The 21696-nt window shown below is 38.4% G+C and overlaps 2 protein-coding genes and 1 pseudogene across 6 annotated transcripts in view; 2 read left to right on the top strand and 1 right to left on the bottom strand.

The window, feature by feature from the left end:
- The window catches only part of SENP6 (SUMO specific peptidase 6), a 115969-nt gene extending 106603 nt beyond the window's left edge, over window positions 1-9366 (bottom strand). For all 5 annotated transcript variants that reach the window (XM_047858009.1, XM_047858014.1, XM_047858010.1 and 2 more), the window contains exon 1: window positions 9168-9366. In XM_047858009.1, coding sequence (XP_047713965.1) covers window positions 9168-9219 — 52 coding nt within the window. In that variant the 5' untranslated portion in view covers window positions 9220-9366. The remainder of the gene's footprint in view (window positions 1-9167) is intronic.
- Window positions 304-1864, top strand: LOC125165552 (protein LSM14 homolog A-like; annotated as a pseudogene).
- On the top strand, window positions 9253-20292 carry LOC125166457 (serine/arginine repetitive matrix protein 1-like). The gene is made up of 6 exons (XM_047860366.1): window positions 9253-9305; window positions 9370-9521; window positions 9563-10128; window positions 11313-11389; window positions 15779-15925; window positions 20029-20292. The coding sequence occupies exons 1-5, from the start codon at window positions 9253-9255 to the stop codon at window positions 15789-15791; spliced, it is 861 nt and encodes a 286-aa protein (XP_047716322.1). The 3' UTR covers window positions 15792-15925; window positions 20029-20292.
- The last annotated feature ends 1404 nt before the right edge of the window (window positions 20293-21696 follow it).

Raw genomic sequence — 21696 nt, 5'->3', positions numbered from 1 at the left:
TAAATAAACTGTAGTATATCCATACTATGAGATACTAATTGACAATGAAAATGGAAGTTCTTATCAATATTAACCCCTCAAACAATGCTGTAAGAATGATAAGCAAGTTGCGGAAAAATACAGAACATAACTCATATTCTAAAACATGCAAGATAATTTACACGTGCGCACGCACGTGTGGGTGCGCGCGCACACACAGACACACACACACACACACACACACACACACACACAGTTTAGAGATACATACATAAAGAGGAAAGTACAAAGAAATGCATGGGAAAGATAACTACCAAATTAAGAATGGTAGTTACCCCTGGAGGTAGGAGGATGCAAAAACGATAGGGTTTACCCCAGCTTCAACTATACTGGTAATGTTTTCTTTCGGCTAGTAAGCAGAACATGAGTTTTTGCTATACTATTCTTCATATTTCACATAGATATAAAATATTTCCTAATAACTTTTAAACTATCACCATAACGTTTTACAATAATGAAAAATAGGATAATTTTTTTAAACTTGAAACTTCTGCAACTGACAAATGTAAAAGCAGTAAAATATAAAGAGGAATTAAATGTCAATGTCAGAAAATCTCAATAAAGCAATTTCAGGTGGCTCTGTAGCACTATCGCCCCAGTCTTTCTTAAGAACTTGTCAGGATCCTCCAAAGACAGTTCTATTGGAGCTCCAAGCACCATGTTACAGGTACCCTGCTGAAGAGACCAGGTGAAGAGGCCTTTACACTACATGGAAAGAGAAGGGTCCACCTTTCCACATCTACTAGAGTCAAGACATTTGAATGAAGCCATCTTGGAACCTCCAGACCAGGGACATATGTTATGTAAGGAATAATCACCCAGCTGAGGTGACTTTCTCAAATCCTTAATCTATAAAGCCTTTGTACTTTTGAACAGAAAACAGACCAATAGATTATCCAAAACTATCTCAAAATGAAGTCTAAATATATTATATTCTTGGGAGTGATATTAAATTAGATTTCTCAGGAGTCACCAAAACCACATACTCTTTGCATCGGGATGGAGCTACTACTGCTCAGTATTCTTTATCTACTTCTTTGTTCCATTCAGTGGATTTCTAAGGACCTTTTGGCAGGATGCCAGCATACAGTTAGTTCTGTCCAAGGTCTTTATCAGGCAGCTGTTTGGTGCTACTGGTGTTTCTGGAAGCTCCTTGATCTTCTATAGAACAGAAATATCAAGCAGTGGTATCTTATCCCAAAGTAATACAGGTGGTTCTATCTTTACAAGATAGAAAAAATTCAGTTATCTCAAGCTGATGCACACAAAGTTCTAAAGTCAGGAAACGAACAACTCAGAAATGACTGTAAGAGACAAACAGCGCCAAAGAAAGGTGAGAAGATCACCAGGGTAAGAGAGGAATTCAGTATCCAGGGAGATGGACCAATGACATTTTAATTCTGAACATGAAATGCATAATTCAACAAGGAAAAAACTGACAGAAAAATTAGACGGTAAACGTGAGAAACAGGCAAAGCTTGTAAATGGTGAAGACAAAGGAGACTCAAGAGTTGGTACTCAAACTGGGAAGGAAATGCTGATGAAGACTCCCAGACTTAATCGCTATTGTGACAAAACTAAATCATTCTTTGATAAAATCTCCTATGATATTATAGAATGGAGACCAACCTAGGCTGAAGAAAGATCAAATGCCAAAATATTTGGAATCCCACTTCATCCAAACAGTGGTCATAGGAGTTACAGAGGCAGAGTCAACAGAGGTCATGATGGTGAAGAGGTAGTATCTTCACCATGTTTTCACAATTTAGTGGCAGATTCATATATAGGAGGCAGTGGGGTAGAAAGCTTGCAGATTTTTGAATGAGGAAAGACAACAAAGTTATTACATAGTCTACAAACAGGTCTCAGGGAATTTCTAGCTCTTCATTAGATTGCCATTTGGTTTCAATCTTTGCAAAAAATGAAGAAGTGAATTTACTATATGCTGGACACACACACTGGCTTTTTTTGTTGTTGTTCTCCCTACTCTATTTCAAAGACTATAATGCAGTTAATATGAGAGGGGGGGAAAAACCATACTAAAAAGCAAACATGAAATGTATTTGAAGTAGCCAAAAACCTCCAAAAGCAAGATCAGAATATGGTTTGTTGTATTGCTACTCAAGCTTGTAGCTTCAGATGTCCTCAAGGTAATTGTTGTTAACCTGCGACAAGGCAGAATGTCTAAACGTCTCTATGTGACCCCAATGACTGTACCAATTTTAGCAATGAAAGTCCTGTATCCTCAGGAGAAAGGGGTCCTAATTTTTGGTGATGGATGCAGAAAATTATGTAAAGTACAAAACCTAAGATAATTCAAAGAATAGGGCTAAAGAAAAACCATTTGTAATATCAAACAGATACTGCATAGATTATCTACCTTCCATACTTGTTGTCTTTTTTTTTTTTTAAGCTGATGTTGGCAATCATAATTTGCGGTTCATAATAACAGATTACCATCCATTGTTGCATCATTCCAAGCAATAGGACTTTAAGTATACAAGTTAAGTGGGTTATAATCATGATCATTAATAGTCTGCTGTCCTTGACTTTGTATATTAACTGTTGTGTTTTGTACGGAGATAGTGTTTAATTTTTAATACCATAAATAGTGTGACCACGTTTTCTAAGAGTTCAGGTAATGAAAATGAAAAAGACTACAATAACAACTCCAGCATGACCCAAACATCACCAAGTGAAAGAAAAAAGGAAAGAAAAATTTCTAACATTCTTCCTCTTTTCTTACTTACGCTTACCTGGATTCAGAAATTCTTGAATCAGTCCCTGATCAAAGAGAAGTCAAACCAATGACTGTTTATTTTGCTCTTTATACCTGTGAAACAAATTACAAATTGTGTGGCCTACTTTGTTCCATCTTCTGTAGCTTCCAACTGCCAAGAAATTAGATACTTTTGGATCTCGTAAGAACTGTCATTTTCAAGTTTAAGCAATATTTTGTTTGGCTTTGTGAAAAGAATTAAAAAATATATACATACCAGGTAAATGGGAGAAGAAAGGTGGCTGTATAAAGATGGTTGCAAATTCTTTGCCACTCTTGGCACTGAATGGTGGTCTACTTCCCTCCCCTTGAATCTGGGTTGATTCTGTGACATTTTTTGCCAATAGATGTGGCAGAAGTGACTGGGAAATTCCTGAAATTAAGCCTTAAGAGATCTGTGGCTCTTGTTCTTGTCCTCTTAGAGTGCCGCTTTTTCAATAACTGATAATTCCCCATAATTCCCTATTATTTTTCCTTCTCTTGTCTAGACCCCTCTCAAAGGGAAAGTAGGAAAGAGGAAGAGTGGGGAAGCAAAGGGATAAGGAAAGGAGGGAAGGAAGAGCGAAGGAAATGCTGAAGGAAGTTAAGATTATATATGTCAGGTGCCAAGCTCCAGTTCTGATTTTCCCACCAAGTTGTTCTAGATCATATAACCCCTCTACAACTCTTGATTTCCTCAAATACTCAACATAGTTTTGTAATGGCAACAGAAACAATCAACTTATGGAAATGTAGACATGTAGACTATATAATTCCATTTCCTCCTTCCTCTCTGACTATAATATCAAGAACAATCTGCTAATGGGTGCCAGGTGGGCTCAGTCGGTAGCACATGCAACTCTTGATCTCAGAGTTGTTTGAGCCCCACGATGGGTGTAGAGATTACTTACTAGATAATAATAATAAAATAAATAAAATCCAAAAACAACAAGCTAATACCTAGAAAAAGGTAGTAAGTGAAAGAAAAGTAAAAACTAGAATTCAAATAAAAACAAAGGCAATATGAAAGAGAAGGAAAGCAAGAAAAGGAAGTTCTTTTTCTCTGACTACTAAGAAAATCAATATAGCAATACCAAGTAACACATAGTGCTCAGGATTATATGCCCAGAATTGTTCTATTAAACATATTAACATATTTAATGTTCATGGAAAGTTTATGAGGTAACTTCAGTTACCATTCTTGGTTCACAGATATGAAAACACAAAAGTGGTGAGCCAAATGTTGAACCCTGGCAATCCAGCTTCTGAGTTCACACTCTCATTACATTTCTAATGATAATACCTTTTATGAAATCAACTCAACTGGGATAAAACCAGGAAATAAGCACACTTAAGTAAGGAGTAAATAAGTAATGATACTGTGATGCAGTTTCTAAGAGTAGTCCTATCAACAGAAAAAGAAACAGGGCTAAATGGATAACTTTGTGGTGTGTTCCACTTAGCAGGTGGAAACTAAAGACCTTGCTCATATTCATGGAATGCCAATCATTTAGAAGAAATTGTGCTTTAGTTCAAGAGATCCTATGAAGTATTTATTTACAGTTCTCGGTAAAACTGACAAACTGATTGGGTTCTGAATTACACTTATATGTAAAATAAAAGTATGGTTAAGGGAAAATAGAAAACATTTTTCATTTGGAGATTTAATACATTTTGCTGGTATAGAGGGCAAAAGAGCAATAATTCAGCATCAGGCTTTTCAAGCTAGTGGTCAAAGTCCACAAAAGGAGTTGGACCCAAAGTAAAAAGGGAAACAAAGTAGTTACGTAGGTATATGTGTGTTTGTACACAAAAGGTAAGGCCAGGAAAAATGGGAGTAAATAATGGTGAAGCAATTAGTTGGTAAGAAAAAGGAAAAAAAAAAGGGAGAAAAAAGCTCTATTTGAGTAAGTGTAGTATAAAAAAAAAAGGAACAAATGAGAGAGAAAGTAGATTTGTTAAAGGTTCCACAGGGGAGATAAAGGGGGGGAGGGGGAGGGGGAGGAGGAGAGGAAGAGGAAGAAGAAGAAGAGGAGGAGGAAGAGGAAGAGGAAGAGGAAGAGGAAGAAGAAGAAGAAGAAGAAGAAGAAGAAGAAGAAGAAGAAAGTGAGGGAGGGATGGAGGGGGGAGGGGGAGGAGGAGGTGGAGAAGAAGGAGGAAGGAGAGGAGGAGGAAGGAGAGGAGGAGGAAGGAGAGGAGGAGGAAGAAACAAGAACAAGCTAGTTACCATCACCTTTGCCCTAAATTGATCTTGCTGATAATCTTTTGCTCTTCTCTAAAGCGTCCTTTTCCATGTGGTAGCCAATGACCTTTCTGGGAACAAATCTGATAATGTTAACTCCAGTTTCATCTTGTACCACTCTCCTTGCCAGTACCACACTATCCTTTTAGTTCCCTAAACATGATATTTTATTTCCTCAGCTTGGAAATCCTTCCCACCTTTCCTTCTCCTACTCATCCTTCAAAATGCCCTAATTAAATCAAATTCTTGTTATTATGAATAATTTATTTTGTTGTACCTGACAGCTGTAACTTTACATTTACAAGTGTGTTTATGTGACCATCAACTCTCCTCACTAAACTGGAAACTCCATGGAGAAATCACTTCTTTTTCCCCTTCAACACTGTGCCTCTCTCAGCATAGTACCTACAACACTGCAGTTGTCCAATAAATACCTGGTGAATGAATGAAGGAAAAGAGAATCCTGCCATGCTATTATCACAAGTAGAAAAGGGTATAAAACAACCTTAAGTTAATAGAAGAGAAAGAAACAGAGAGAAAAAAGAGTTCAATACAAGTTGGGTCCTAATTAAATCTTAGTAATTTCAGTGCGATACTATACTAAAAAATTAAGTACAATAGTAGCCAGTAGGTCTCCTTTTTTCTAATAAAGTCAGAAAAGGAAACAGAATTAACATTTTACTTCATTATAAGGAAATAAAACAGGCTTGTTAGTCTAGGGGTATGATTCTTGCTTTGGAAATAAAACATAATTTAGAACATGATTGACAAATAAGCATCTCAAACTTAATTCAACCAAAGCAGAACCATTAACTTCTCATTCCTCTACTACCAGTCTCCTCCATTTCAGTAAATGGAATTAACTCCCAAAACCTCCAACCAAAACCCTGGGGGTCATCTATGATCCCTCACATTCTCTGATCCTCAATATACAATTTACCAAGAAGCCCTGTAAGCTTCTACATCCAAACATATCTTCAATCTACCCACTCTTCCCCAATCTCCAATGCTACCATTCTAATCCAAGATCCTCTTTTGGTTTTACTGAAGTAGAATTAATATACAATGTTATATTAGTTTCAGGTGTGCAACATATTGATTTAACAATTCTGTACATTACTCAATGCTCACCACTACAAATGTAGTCACCATCTGTTACCATAAAACATTATTACAGTAATACTGGCTATATTCCCTATGCTCTACTTTTCACTTCTGTGGGTTATTTTATAATCTAAGTTTGTACCTCTTAACACCCTTTATCTATTCTAACCCCTCTATTTTAGACTACTCCAATATTCTAACTCATGTCCCTGCTTTTACTATTCCTCTACTCTAATTCATTCTACCCAAAGTGATTTTTTAAAAAGATAAATCATATCATGACACTCCTTAGCCCCAAACTCTTCAATGACTTCCCACTTCTTACAATAAAATAAAAATTCGTCTTGAATATTAGATCTGCTGCCTCCCTTTCTTATCATTCTCTCCTTTGCTTGCTACATTTCAGCCATAATGACCTCCTTTTTGTTTCAAAAATGGAACCATACAGCATCTCAAAACTTCACAGGCATCATCTTCTCTGCCATACTCTGAAGTGTCCTATAGTTAACATGTTACCTTAATTCAGGTGTCACCTCCTCGAGAGGAGTTTACTGATTTTAATATTATGTAAAATAGCTTTTCCACTCCTTTATTGCTCTGTATATTCCTGTCTTTATCATACTGCTACCACCTTGTTTATTTCATTAACAACAAATTGTTCCAAGAGTAAGAAATACAATGGTGAAAAAACAAAGTCACTATTTTCACGGAGCTTATAGTTTAGTAAGATTGAAAAACAAATTTATCAAGTGATAAGTGTTATGAAAAATAAAACAGAATAAGGGAATACCATGGGTTTGTATGTGTGGCAGCGGGACATTTTATGTAGGTCGTCAGGTCTGAGTAGACATGAACAAAGTGAAAAAGGGAACTTTATGAAAACATGGAGTAAAATTATTCTAGGGGCTTCTGGGTGGCTCAGTCGGTTAAGTGTCCAATTTCAGGTCAGGTCATGATCTTACGGTTGTGGGTTCAAGCCCTGAGTCAAGCTCTGTGCTGACTGTTCAGAGCCTGGAGCCTGCTTCGGATTCTGTCTCTCTCTCTGACCCTCCCCTGCTCGCACTCTGCCTCTCTCTCCCGCTCAAAAATAAACAAACGTTAAATTTTTTTAAATTATTCTAAATGGATTTTTTACTTATTTATTAATGCAGTACAATACATGAAAACCAGATATGAGAAACTGAAATCCTTGCTTTCCCTTATGCTCATATTCTAAACAAGTTACCATTTGCTTTCCTTATGAGAATGTTGAAGACAAGGTGAAACTCAAAATTATTATAACTGTACATTCCTAGACCCTTAAGTTAGAGCCAACTAAGAGCGATAGCTTGAAATTCACAATCAGCCCAATATTTGTTGGCTGTATTTATGCTCTTTCCATCCTTCCTATGTTCATCTAGTTAGAACTTAAACTGAACCAGAAGCCTATAGAAGTCCAAAAGTTACCTAAGTACAAAAATATAATCAATCATCTGCATACTGAATGTTCTAAGTAAGCATCAGTAACAGTAAGACATCTTTGGAGGTTCCAATAGCAAAACAAAAAATAACAGCACACAACACCACCTGTAACACAAGTTGCACCACTCTCGGCCTCTAATAGATATCTATTCTGCCCAAACAAGAATGGAGGTAAAACAGAGGTAATATGAAATGAACCCAGAAAGAAGCTTTCCACATCTTCCCACCAGGAATCCCATACAAAACTCCCATCACTTTTAAATAAAGGCTGGCTTGCATAGCCACGTTAAGTGTTTCTTTTGTTTTTGTTTTTTTTTTGCTTTGCTATACTCAAGGAAGAATTAAGAAAATTAAGATCTCTTTCCCTATCCACCTCTATTAGGCCCTATTTGTTCAGAGTAATATTGAGGACCTACTGTAGTCCAGGCACTGTTCCAGGTGCTGTTAATAAAACCATAAACAAGGCAATACCTATCCCTCTACACCCTCTTACAGAATACCTACACCACAGTTAAGATATATTTTCTTAATTGAGAAATGTTTCTAATCAATTATTTTTTTTTTAAAGATTGCTTATCTTGTATATGAAAATCAACTTTGTGAAAGTATCCAGCTAATCCTTTTTAACAATCACTGCACAGTAAGCTCATTTTTCTAAACATGTTTATAAACAATTTATATTTAATTTGGGATAAACACTGAACCCATACTCAAATTGAGCAATGCAAACACTCAAGTTCCTGGTCCACAGTCACAACGGATTTATCAGTATTTGAAAGTCCGTATTTATATGGGCAAGGAACCAATATTGTTACCCATTACCACCATTCCCAACAATAACATGCAGCTTTTCTTAAGACTTAGTCCACCTACAACAAATGTTTGGCTTTAAAAATGGAACCACCCAAACTTTGTCTATTAGCTTTGGTGACCGTCCCCAAATTGACATTGTGAATCTCGTTCTATATTTTCAGATAAATTATGTTATAAAATATCTTTAGCAAAACATTTCGTAAGAACATCAGACATGGCCAGACTTAATCTGAATACTGGATGCAAAAGGAAGCCCGAAGCTCTGCGAAACAGAAAGAGCAGAGAGCGTACATGAAACATACCCAAGTAAAACTACCTCTCCCCTCCCTACTTAGGATTGGCCCCCAATTTCACCCAACCTTAGCAATCTGAAACTTTCCATCAACACCAAACAAGATGCGACTGCCATCCGCTCTCCTCTTTAGGCCACCACCAAAAAATTTAAAATGTCAAAGACTTAACGCGTGCACTCTCAAGGGACACCCACCAACTCCAGCTCGCAGCGGTATCCACCCGCGCCCTCTCGGCCATGTCCGCCCCCAGCCAAGCTCCTCGCACCGGCGGACTCGAACCCAGCGCGCTCGCAGCACATTCCCTCCCAGCCATCGCCCGGGCAGCTCCCGCCCCCCCAGTACCTCTGCCGCCCCCAAGCCCACCCTGTGCGAGTAACTGAATATCCGGAGACCAGGAGGGCCACACTTCCCTGTATTTCCCCCACCCTACCCCCTGCAGGGGCAGAAATAGGTGTACCTTCCAGAAAAGTAATCTCCCCTGCGCTGCCGCCGCTCTTGCCAGCCGCCATCTTCCTCCTCCCACGCCGCCTCCTTCTTAATCCATGGCCCACACCACCGCCGCGCTTGCCGGGATGAGGGGCCGCGCCGCAGGAGGGTAGCCGCCGCAGGGTTGCGGGCCTAGAACTCGGCCGTCAGGGGGGCGGCGCTCCCACGGCCAGATGGGCCTACACAAAAGCAGGCCAGGCGCTCCCGGGCCTATCCGCGGGCTGGCGGGTGGCAAGGCCCGCGGCCTGGACTTCTCCTCAGGCCCCTCCGGGGGAACGCGAGCGGCGGCGACGGCGACGGCGCTTCCCGGGCCCGGTTCCTCTCGGCCCACGACTCCCCATCCACCGCCTACCCAGGCCGCCTGAGACGCTTTCCCCAGCCGCGGGACCCAGGAAGAGAGGCTGAAGGCGAGCACACAAACACACCTCCCTTCGTCCCGGGCCGTAAAATGGCCGCAGCCGCCGCGCCGGGGCGGCGAGGTCTCGGCGACCGTCAGGCGCCCCCAGGCCCTTCGCTCCCTCTGCCGCCGCCGCCGCCGCTACGGCCGTCCGCCCACCCCGCCCAGGCGTGAATGCATCAGCGGAGGCCTTTGCGACTGTCCATGTGGACAGGGGTGGGTCTCCTCTGCCACCGCCTCGCGTCCGTCGCCACAGCAGCTCCAGCCGCCGCCGCTGCCGCTCCTCCCCCACGGGCGCTGGAGCTGCCGCCCGGCTCCCGCCCCCACCGCGACGCCGCCGCCCCCAGCGCCGCTCCCCCTCAGGAGCCCGGGCTCGGCTCGCGGGCAGAACGGTCTGCGGCGCCGCACGGAACACCGACTTGAGGCTCCAGACGCCGTGGCTCTCGGTGGAGCGGGCCCTGCGCGGCGCCGACTCGGCCTGGACGCGTTTCGTCCAAAAAAAGCCTCGACCGCCGAGGGCCCCATGGCAGAGCTGGTGTGTGAGCGCGTCTAAGCCAGGCTGGTGACGAGCTTGGGTTCTGTGGCACCACAGTTGCCTAAGAAAATGTTAGAAGTTCCTTTCTTTGACCAGGCCTTAGAATTGAAACCATAGTCAACTGAAGAGCGTAGGTAGAGTGAAGTAGGGCAACCACATGTGAAGAAAAGGATTTGTGGTCTTCATTTTTAAAAGAAGCTTTCAGAATAATTTATCAAGGAAGAGTCTACAGTACATTTTGGATGACAGTGTACAAAAAAAAAAAAAAAAAAAATCCTGTCATACGTGCCTGAGACTTCAAAACCCATACCCTGCCTTACAAATCAGGTCTTCTAATTAATTGCAGGTTATTATATCATGTTTATTTTTTCTTTTCCTTTTTTCTTTGGCTTTTTACAATTATAAAAGTAAGGCATTCATTAACGAAAATCTGGAATACAGGAAAGGGAAGCGATGCCTGGCTCCACCACCAAAACTCAATTCTGTTAGGTGTGTAGTCCTCTAAGCGAACATTTTTCTTAAATCCCTCATGATTCCTCTTTAAAAAACGAAAACTTCTGCTATGTATCATTGAAAATCCAACAGCCACTAAATTGATGCAGACAAGGTATGATTAAAGTGCAGTCTTTGAGGAATGAACTGCTCTAATTAGTTTGTCCTGTTAGCCAAGGCATAGGCAGAAAATCTTTCCCTTTAAAACTTCTTTTAAAACCTTATCCTAACATGAATAACCTTTCCTGATTTAGTGTAAGTAACATAATGAGTATAATTTATTATAATTTGTTGCTTGAGGATGTTGAATGATCCAGTTGTGATGCTCTATGACATAGTCTGTGCCAGTGACAGTATAATACTCAGGTGTGTAAATAACAGGCAGATGTGGGTGACTGGACTCATTTGTACAGACTCCAAAATACAGTTTTAAAAAATAATCTCTCGTTTAAAAATAGATGCATACTGGCTTCGAAAATGGAAAAAGGTGTGGGAAGTCAAGGAATGTGGGTGGCCTCTGGAAGCCAGCTTTCAGAAAAGGCAAGGAAATGGATTCTGTTAGAGCTTCCAGAAAGCAAAGCCAACACCTTGATTTTAACTCAGTGAGACAGAACGTCCGGACCACTGACCTTACAGAACTGTAAGATAATAAATTTTTGCCAAGTTGCTAAATTAGTGGTCCTTTGTTGCAGCAGCCGCAGAAAACTAATATACATGGAATGGGAAACAAGGTGGAGTTACATAAAAGACGTCTTTTGAGCAGCCTGAGGTAGGCTCTTTAAGACAAAGTCCATTGTTTTGTGTTACGAATTTCAGCTAATGTCTATGGGAACACATAATTCCAACTTTAAAAATGTGGCATCAAAGTCACCTGGAAAGGCTTGTTAAAACAGGTTGCTCTACCCCACCTCTAGAGTTTCTGATTCAGCGGGTCTGGAGTGCACCTGAAAATTTGCATTTTTAATAAGTTCCCAAGGTGTTACAACCTGCTGCTGATTAGGGGACCACATTATGAAAACCACTAGATTAAACAATCTCTAAATTTCCTTTCAGTTTAATTCCACGAGTCTGCAATTACAAGTGAAATGATCAGTTTCCATGTTAAAGTATAAGATTAAAGATATTTCAGAAATCACTACTCCTCCTTGTGAACATTATCAATTAAAAACTGATAGTATCATGTGACTCTTAAGGTATTCCAGCCTAGAAAAAGTCAGATTGAGGATATGTCCCTGAAATATAGCTATATTTAGTATATATGCATATATATGTATATGTTTAATATATTTACAAATGTAGCCTTTTTTTATATGTACATTTTGAATGATACCCAGGGGTGTTACTAAGAATGCTTTTGAATGGTAGAAATACAAAATGTTAGAATTACAAAACCAATTCTCTGAGTTATACAATCAACTTTTATTACAAGTTTAGCATGTCTTTATTGCTTAAATTTAGCAAAGTCTATTAAGATGTAAGCTAACCTGTCATATTTAACACAATTTAATTCTGGCATAAAAGATAAATAGAAAAGTTAGACTAAAGCTTGAATGGATGTGTAATTACAGTAGATAAAAAAAGCTACTTTATTTTTCTAATTATTCCATTAAAAAAAATTTGGGAAAAAAGGAAAAACAAAGCAGAGATCTGCCACCCAAATTTTTAATTCTAATTCTAAAGCCCTCTCTTTTCTAATAGCATTTTGCTTACTTAGTCTGGTCATCCAGTACCACGTTTAAATTCTAAACCTGGTCTTCCGTACTCAACAATGCAAACATCCCATCTCCAACCACAATGGTCAGTGGTATTGACCAAAGGACCCATATCTGCAAGGCAACACAATCATCCTATGCAAACAGAATTCAGAGGAAAACAGGATGGAGACTGATGACAGGATCTTTTGGAGGATCCAAGAGCATGAGACCCTCTCCAAAGCTACTCTTCTGCCGAGATTCTTTACTCAGTACATAGTATTGGCATCCACCCAGTTTCACAAACTAGAAACCTAGGAATCATCTTTTACTTGCTTTTTTTAATTAAATCTACATCCTTGAATATATCTTTACCTTATTTTTTTAAGTTTATTTGTTTATTTTGAGAGAGACAGACAGTGCAAGTGGGGGGAGGGACAGAGAGAGGGAGAGAGAGAGAATCCCAAGCAGGCTCAGCACTGCCAGTACGAAGCCTGACGTGCGGCTCGAACCCACGAAACCATGAGATCATGACCTGAGCTGAAACCAAGAGCTGGACACTTAACCGACTGAGCCACCCAGGCACCCCATGTCCTTGAATATATCTTGAATCTATTCACATTTTTTCCAATTCCAATGAGCCCATCCTAGTCTTAGCCAGGGTGGCTCAGCCATACTACTGTAATAACAGCTTCAAACAGGCCATTCCATGGTCTCTCTGCCCACCCTCTAATCCATTTCTCACACAAAAGCTATAATGATCTTAAAAAATAAAAAAATCAGATCAAAGCACCTTCCCACTAAAACCATTCAAAGGTTTCCTGTTGCTCTTACGATAAACTCCTAAATCCTTAAATGATCTACTGGGCCCTCCCTACCTACTTCACCAGCCTCATCTTTAACAGCATTTTCACCTTCTCGGTTAAGTTCCAGCCATTTTGTTCTTCTTTCAGTTCCACAAATGCTTCATCTTCTTTTCTACTTTAAAGACTTTGGACACGTTTTATTCTCCATCTGCAATGCATTTTTTGTCTAAATAGGGACTTGCACCAGTAGGTTAATACATATCTGCTGAATAAAACAACATATTTAAAATAATCTTTGTCAAGGAAAATTCAGAATTGTAGAATTCTAGAACCTGGATTCCTTAGTTACCATCTAATTCAGTCTTCTCAGAAGTCCAGAAAATGTCTTTGCCCAAAGTAACATTGTGGTAAAAAGCTATGATAATGCCCTAAAAAGGATCAGCAATCCAGATGTGAACCTGGGGCCTGGGTTTGAAGATTACAATGCTGAAGCAACTTGAGCTCTTTCCAGGAGGCCAGGAACTGACTGAAGGAGGACTTGTGTTGGTAATAGATACATAATAACAAAGCTTCCTCTCTGTATTTGGCTACAAAATCTTCTTTTGTATCGCAGTTGTATCCTCCATTTTAGCCAGATTTAAAATTCTTCCTATAAAACTATAGTTGACCCTTGACCAACATGGGTTTGAATTGCATGCTTCCATTTATGCATGGAATTTTTTCAATACATAGAACTGTAAATGTATTTTCTCTTCTTTATGATTTATAAATAACATTTCCTTGTCTCTGGCTTATTTTATTATAAGAATATTGTATGTAATACATATAACATACAAAATATGTGTTAATTGACAATGCTGTCAGCAAGACTTAGGTCAACAGATAAGTTTTAAGGGAATTAAAAGTTATATGCAGATTTCCTATTGCATGAGGGATTGGTGCCTTGGGACCAAGGACCCCTGACTTGTTCAAGGGTCAACTGTATTTGAATAAACTGATTCATATTTTATGCTGGTAGAGCTTAATAATTATTAATAAAATAATCCAGTTTAATTACATATATTTCTTTGAAAACGCAATTATCAATCTTGTTCTTTTAAACACTATACTTAAAAGTATAGCATAGGGGTGCCTGAGTAGCTCAGTTGGTTAAGCCTCCAACTTTGGCTCAAGTCATGATCTTACGGTTCATGAGTTGGAGGCCAAGTCAGCCTCTTTGCTGTCAGTGCAGAGCTCCTTCGGATCCTCTGTCACCTTCTCTCTCTACCCCTCATTTGCTCACACACTCTCTCTCTTTCAAAAATAAATAAACATTAAAAAAAGCACAGCATATAGTTAGTCCTTGACTAAATATAAGTTTCAGAAGACAATAGCAGGTTCTGAAAATTATGTCCGGTTGATAGTTTTTGAAGGTCTAAGTGCATTTGTGTCAGATAAAATGAATATAATGAAATGAAAGTCATGTATAATTTTCTGTTATAAGGATGCAAGTTTCTGTTTTTAACATAATTTCTACAATATAATATTCCACTTCACTTTCAACTTGTTGATTGTCTTATTTTTGCTCTTGTATAATCCTACCATGCTTCATGGCTTGATTAAGTGAAGCTGAAACTAATATTTTTTTTAAGTGTCAATAAATATATCCTTAGAATAACACAAATTTCTTGTAGTGGTTCCTACCAGATATCTTTAGCGTCAACATTTATAAATGGACAGTAAAGTTGTCAAGTGACTTTCCTAGACCCTTGGCACTTTTGCTTTCGTGGGTCCCTTCCACAAGAATCACGTTAAAAAATTTTAAGCTAGGTTTATAGTACTATATATGAAGCTATGTTTTTAAAAAATTTTAAGTTTATTTATTTATTTGAGGGGGAAGGGGCTGAGAGAAATAGGGGGAGAGAGAGAGTCCCAAGCAGGCCCTGTGCTAATAGCACAGAGCCCAATGTGGGTCTTGATCCCATGAATTATGAGATCATAACCTGAGCAGAAATCAAGAGTCAGAGTCTCCACCAACTGAGCCACTTAGGCACCCTAAAACTATATTTTCAATTAAAATGTTTAAGGTTAGTTTTTTTTTCCCCCAAAACTGCTTTGGTCTAAAGAGATAATCTAGGCTGGATTGTTATATATTTGTTATCATGATGTTAATTCTTTCTTCTCATTTTAAAAGAACATTAAAACATTTTTCACAAGGCTTTGAAAGTGTCATAGGCCACAGGCACTGTGCTTCCTGTGCCTAATGGATGTCAGCTGTGTAGATGACTGCTGGATCCTTTCATGTTCATTACTGGAAATTATCACATGAAAATCATATCTAGCTGAACTCTGAGGCAGTGGTGCTTACACTTTAACATGCATAAAAATCAACTGGACAGCTTGTAAAACAGTTTCCTGGGCCCCATCTCAAACCACCTAATTCAGTAGGTCACCGTGGGGGCCATGAATTTGCATTTCTAATAAGCTCAAAGGTGATGGGGGTGTGCTGATCTGACAACCACACTTCAGGAACCAGTGCTTGGAGTAATGTATGTATCTAAATGTTTCGTTTACGCAAAGGCAGTGCTCTCAATATGATTTGCTAGGTATATGATCTACATCTCCTAACCAGCATTTCTTGACACATAGTAACAAAAACATCTATCGTTATTTTTGTTTTAGAAGTGGAAACTGAGACCCAAGAGTTTGAAAACTTTCCCAAGATGACTCAGCCAGGAAAGTCTAAAGCTGGAACTTGAGCCCACATCTATTTAGACTCCAACGTTCATGCTCCCCTATTTTCATTATCATATGGCAGTGATCTCAAAGGTAAAATATAATCATTGGCCTAGAGGCAAAATCTTAAACATGAAATAATGCATAAAAATGGTAGAGAAGTGTATTTATCTAGACCTTCACTGTTGTATTTGCCCTGTTTATTAAAGTTTGCTGATGGCCTTCTTTCCGGCTCTTTATTCCTCAGTTCTTTAAAAAAAATTTTTTTTTATGTTTATTTAGTTTTTGAGAGAGACAGACAGAGCACGAGTGGCAGAGGGGCAGAGAGAGAGAGGGAGACACAGAATCCGAAGTGGCCTCCAGGCTCTGAGCTGTCAGCACAGAGCCCTACACGGGGCTCAAACTCTCGGAACCTGAGGTCATGACCTGAGCTGAAGTGGGACGCTCAACTGACTGAGCCACCCAGGTGCCCCTATTCCTCAGTTCTTATCTCCAGTTAGTAACAGCAAAAGGAATATAGTAATGGCTTGCAACATAACTTTCTGAAAGTGCTGTGCTGTAATGCTAACTTCCAACTAAGGTTGTTCGGGATTTTTCATTTTTCATTAACTTCACTTTGCAATTTAAACTGCTGAACACGTCAACAAACTTCAATCCTTAAAGCACCAAAAAAGTAAGGGTTAGCTTGCACTCAGAGTTTGAAATTTAAACACCTTCACCTTATGAAGTTAAAAATATCATTTTATAAGTAGCTTCCTCATTCATTTTCTTAATATTCTCTCATTATAAACACATGACCTAATCACTTTCTCTTTCTCAGTCTATACATCTGTGTGTGTGTGTGTGTGTGTGTGTGTGTGTGTGTGTGTGTGTTTTCTACTGCTTTTCTTTCTCTGATTCTTTTATTCACCAAGAACACAGTCTAAAACAGATGTAGGCTATTTTCTAAGTTATATTTTTTAAGAAAATGCTTTGATGACCTCAAAGTTTACCAAACCTTTGCCCACCACCCTAGTGTAAAGGGGCACAGTGATTTTTACCAATCACACAGACATAATAAGTACTGAAAGATATATTACAAGGATAAAGAAATGATCATATACATCATGGAGCATTCATTTAATGAAATGCTTTGCAGCTATTTAAACCCATGAAATAGATCTGTTTGTACTGATCAGGAAAGTAGCTATTATTAATTAAAAAGAAAAAGCAAATTATAGTTCAATTTCCTTTTCATAAAAATAAATTTATGAATATATATAATAATCTGTGTAGCATAGGGTATTTCAGAGGAAAGGGGTTAGAGGATTGATGTAGAGGACTTTGTCTTCTTTGTTATGGAATTTTATAGGTTTTGGATTATAGGTAACTTACTTTTTTAGTGTTTTTCAGTATTTTCAAATAATTTTAAGCTAATAAAGCCATGTTTTTTAGATATTTCTTGAACCTTCAAAGTTTAACAGTATTGGGACACCTGGGTGAATCAGTTGGCTAAGAGTTCGACTTCAGCTCAGGTCATGATCTCACAGTTCTTGATTTCAAGTCCCCCATCTCACAGCACAGAGCCCACTTCAAATCCTCTGTCTCCCTCTCTCTCTGCTCTTCCCCCACTTACTCTCTCTCTCTCTCTCTCTCTCTCAAAAATAAATAGACATTAAAAAAAGTTTAACAGTATTATCTAACCATTTTTTAAAATGTTGTTTCTTGAAACAAAAATATGGTCATTGTGGACTTTCCCAGTTTGTATATTTATCCTCATCTGTCAGGCCTTTTCCCATCCTTAAAGTGTTTAAAATTTTAGGTATGAAAACAATACAAATTCAATAATCTTGGAGGTGGGAAGACTATTTTATGTATCAATTATGACAGTTCCAGATTATTACAGTTGATTCCTTTATTTTCTATTTCTAGTATTTGGTTTGTATACATTAGTCTTGAAACCACCATGGAATTAGGTGGAATCAAATGAAGTTGCTGGATTTTTTTAAGTAAAAAACGGTCAGATGTTGGGGCACCGGGTGGCTCAGTCGGTTAAGCGTCTGGCTCAGGTCATGATCTCATGGTTTGTGAATTTGAACCCCACATCAGGCTGTGCACTGACTGTGCAGAGCCTGCTTGGAATTCTCTCTCTGTCTCTCCTTCTCTCTCTGCTTCTCCTCCACTTGTGCATTCTGCTTCTCTCTCTCTCAAAATAAATTTAAAAACTTAAAAATAATTGGTTAGATGTTGGTACTTTCTTATGGCTCTACCTAAAAATCAAAAGCTATCCTGAATTAAGTCATATGATATCTTTACCTAGAAAATAATTATGAATTAAGTCATATGAATTATGAATTAAGTCTTATGATATCTTTACCTAGAAAATAATTATGAAAAATTTAGATTTTTCTTAATATTATATTATATACACATGAAAACATAATATTACAAAGCTTGGTTTATTAAAGGTATAGTTTACATGGTGACTACATTAAACCTATAATACAGGCATGTACTACAACCTTGGTTTGAATGTATTAGAAGAGCAAACAGTATAATATTATTAAGAATACATGCCAGCAAATATGCATAATGTGATAAATTGGAGATTTAGGTTCTTTTTTTTTTTAATGTTTTTAAGGTTCATTTATATCTGAAGAAGAGAGATACAGAGCATGAGTGGGGAGAGGCAGAGAGAGAGACACACACAGAATTCAAAGCAGGCTCTGTCAGTACAGAACCCGACACGGAGCCTGAACTCACAAACCATGAGATCATGACCTGAGCCAAAGTCGGATGCCCAACCCACTGAACCACCCAGGTGCCCCGCAGATTTAGGTTCTTATGAAATCATCTCATTTGGGGAGATGGAAGGAGATGTCAGGACTTTAAAGTTTATTTATTTTGAGAGGGGGGGAGCAGCAGAGTGAGAGAGGGAGAGAGAATCCCAAGCAGGGCTCGATCTCATGAACCATGAGAGCATGACCTGAGCCAAAATCAAGAGTTGGGCTTAACCGACTGAGCCACCTAGGTGCCCCAGAGATATCAGGCCTTTAATGAGGAATTACTTAAAAAATGTTTATGTTTATTTCCTCTTGGGAAAAAGTCATACTTTAGTAATGTTTTAAATCAGAATATATAGTGAATTAGAAAACATTTTGTATTGTCAGCATTTTATGCCCATGAAAGTATTTTATTTTCTACATATTACTTTACTTTGTAAATCCTAAGCAAGATAAACCATTTAGGTATTTGGTTCTATGAATGGGTCTTCACTGTGCAAAGGCCCTTGCCTCTTATGTAATAAACTGGACACTGTAGGTCAAGTCCCATTTCTGATAGAAAGGAATAGGCTAGGGAGCATTATGTAAAATCAGAACTAAAGCTGCAAACACTAGTGCTGAGACCCTACCTTACTCCTCCAGTCCCTTTTCCCAGAGGGGACTTTGTGCATGACTTCCAACAAGCCATGGTCCTAGGGAGCCATTAACACCATGTCAGTAACCGGTCATATCTAACCTGAAGGGGAGACAATTTGGACTGGGTGAGAGTCTATCCTGAGGCCAGGCATGAAAGAATAGAGGAATAGGAAGTTGATGCAATTTCCTTATTACCTACTGTGATGACTAAATTAGCCTACTTGAAAACAATTTTAAGTACCTGATCTATTTGCTTTAAGTCATGTATATAGGTTAGGCAGCATTTAGTATGGATTTAGAAACTATCTGGAATATGAGGATCTGTAAATCAACTAAGAATATGCGGGCTAACATTCCTAAGACTTTTTTTTTTTTTAATTGCTGTGATAATGTAAACTCTTCTGCAATACCATAATGGGAGAAAAAGAATCGTGGCCTACTTGATTAAATAAATTCTCTAATGTTGTTGAGATAGTTGACCCATTTAAATAAAACATTATAGGAATCTACCTTTCCTCAAAATGGGTATATATGTATACCTCTGGCAAAGAAATCAAACCAAATGTAGAAGTTAGATACAAAAATAAATTTGTCATTTTCCGGCATCTGGCATGGTGTTGAACATTTAGTAGATATTCAATAAATATTTGCTAAAGTATTTTATAATTTATGTACTTTTTATCTTTTTGAGTCTGGATATATTTATAGGTTTGGTGGTTTGTATAGCCAAACCTACTGGACTGAAATTTTAGTATGGAATAGTGCACTGTGATGCAAATTTTTTTTTTTCTCTTGTAGTAATAGGATCAGCCCTTGAACATGGACTTGGCTTCTCCCCAGTGGCAGACCCGGGACATAACTGTGAGCAAAGAGTACTGGAGAGTACATGCATTCTCACTACTAATATGCATTTTTATTCAACATAGTACTGGAAGCCTTCGCCACAGCAATCAGACAACAAAAAGAAATGAAAGGCATCCAAATTGGTAAGGACGAAGTTAAACTGTCACTATTTGTAGATGACATGATACTATATATGGAACACCCTAAGGACTCCACAAAAAAGCTTAAGAACTAATAAGTGAATTGAGTTAAGTTGCAAGGTACAAAATTAATATATAGAAATGGTTGCATTTCTATGTACTAATAATAAAGTATCAGAAATAGAAATTGAGACAACATTTCCAAAAAGAATAAAGCACTGAAGAATAAATTTAATCACAGAGGTGTAAAACCTATACTCTGAAAACTGTAAGACATTGGTAAAAGAAATTGAAGATGACACAAATAAGTAGAAAGATATACCTTGCTCATGGATTGGAAGAATTAATGTTTTAAAATGTCCATACTACCAAAGCAATCTACAGATTTAATATAATCCATTGTAAAATGTCAGCAACATTTTTCACAGAATTAGAGCAAATAATCCCAAAAGTTGTAGGGTACCACAAAAGACCCCAGATAGCCAAAGAGTCTTGAGAAAGAAAAACAAAGCTGGAGGTATCACAATCCCAGATTTTAAGATATAGTATAAAGTGGTAGTAATCAAGATAATATGGTATTGGCGCAAAAATAGACACATAGATCAATGGAATATAATAGTCCCAAAAAATGACACTTATATAGTCATTTAATCTACAACAAACGAAGCAAGAATATATAATGGGGTAAAGACAGTCTCTTCAATAAATGGTGCTGAGAAAACTGAACATCTACGTGCAAAATAATGAAACTGGACTACTTTTTTATACCATATACAAAAATAAACTTAAAATACATTAAAGATTTAAATATCAGATCAGAAACCATAAAAAATTGAAGAAAACAGGCAATAAGCACTTGGGTAGTGGCCTTAACAATATATATTTTTGGATCTGCCTCCTAGGCAAGAGCAACAAATGCAAAAATAAGAAAATGGGACCACATCAAACTGAAAAGCTTTTGCACAGTGAAGAAAACCATCAACAAAACAAAAAGGCAATTTGCTGAATGGAAGAAGATATTTGCAAAAGATATAACTGATAAGGGTTATCTATCCAAAATATATAAAGAACTCACACAGCTCAATAAAAACAACCCAAACAATCCAATTAAAAAACGTGCATAGAGGGCGCCTGGGTGGCTCAGTCAGTTGAGCGACTGACTTCCGCTCAGGTCATGATCTCACGGTTTGTGAGTTTGAGCTCCGTGTCAGGCTCTGTGCTGACAGCTCAGAGCCTGGAGCCTGCCTCTGATTCTGTGTCTCCCTCTCTCTCTGACCCTCCCCCACTCATGCTCTGTCTCTCTCTGTCTCAGAAATAAATAAACATTAAAAAAAATTTTTTAAAATGGGCAGAGGACTTGAATAAACATTTTTCAAAACACACACACACACACACGCGCGCGCGCGCACACACACACACAAACAAAAAAACATACAGATGGCTAACAGACACATGAAAATACACTCAACATCACTAATCAATA

The sequence above is a fragment of the Prionailurus viverrinus genome, chromosome B2 (assembly GCF_022837055.1).
Source record: "Prionailurus viverrinus isolate Anna chromosome B2, UM_Priviv_1.0, whole genome shotgun sequence".
NCBI classification, from domain to species: Eukaryota; Metazoa; Chordata; class Mammalia; order Carnivora; family Felidae; genus Prionailurus; species Prionailurus viverrinus.
The sequence above is the reverse complement of the archived record's forward strand: the minus strand, read 5'-3'. Positions and strand labels throughout refer to the sequence as shown.

What these genes read in the sequence shown, in the direction of transcription:
- LOC125166457 (XM_047860366.1), top strand. Translation starts at nt 9,253, where the DNA reads ATGGCCCACACCACCGCCGCGCTTGCCGGGATGAGGGGCCGCGCCGCA. An exon ending in AGGGGCCGCGCCGCAGGAGG is followed by an intron (nt 9,306 to 9,369) that starts GTAGCCGCCGCA and finishes TCCCACGGCCAG; the next exon opens with ATGGGCCTACACAAAAGCAG. An exon ending in CCCGGGCCCGGTTCCTCTCG is followed by an intron (nt 9,522 to 9,562) that starts GCCCACGACTCC and finishes AGGCCGCCTGAG; the next exon opens with ACGCTTTCCCCAGCCGCGGG.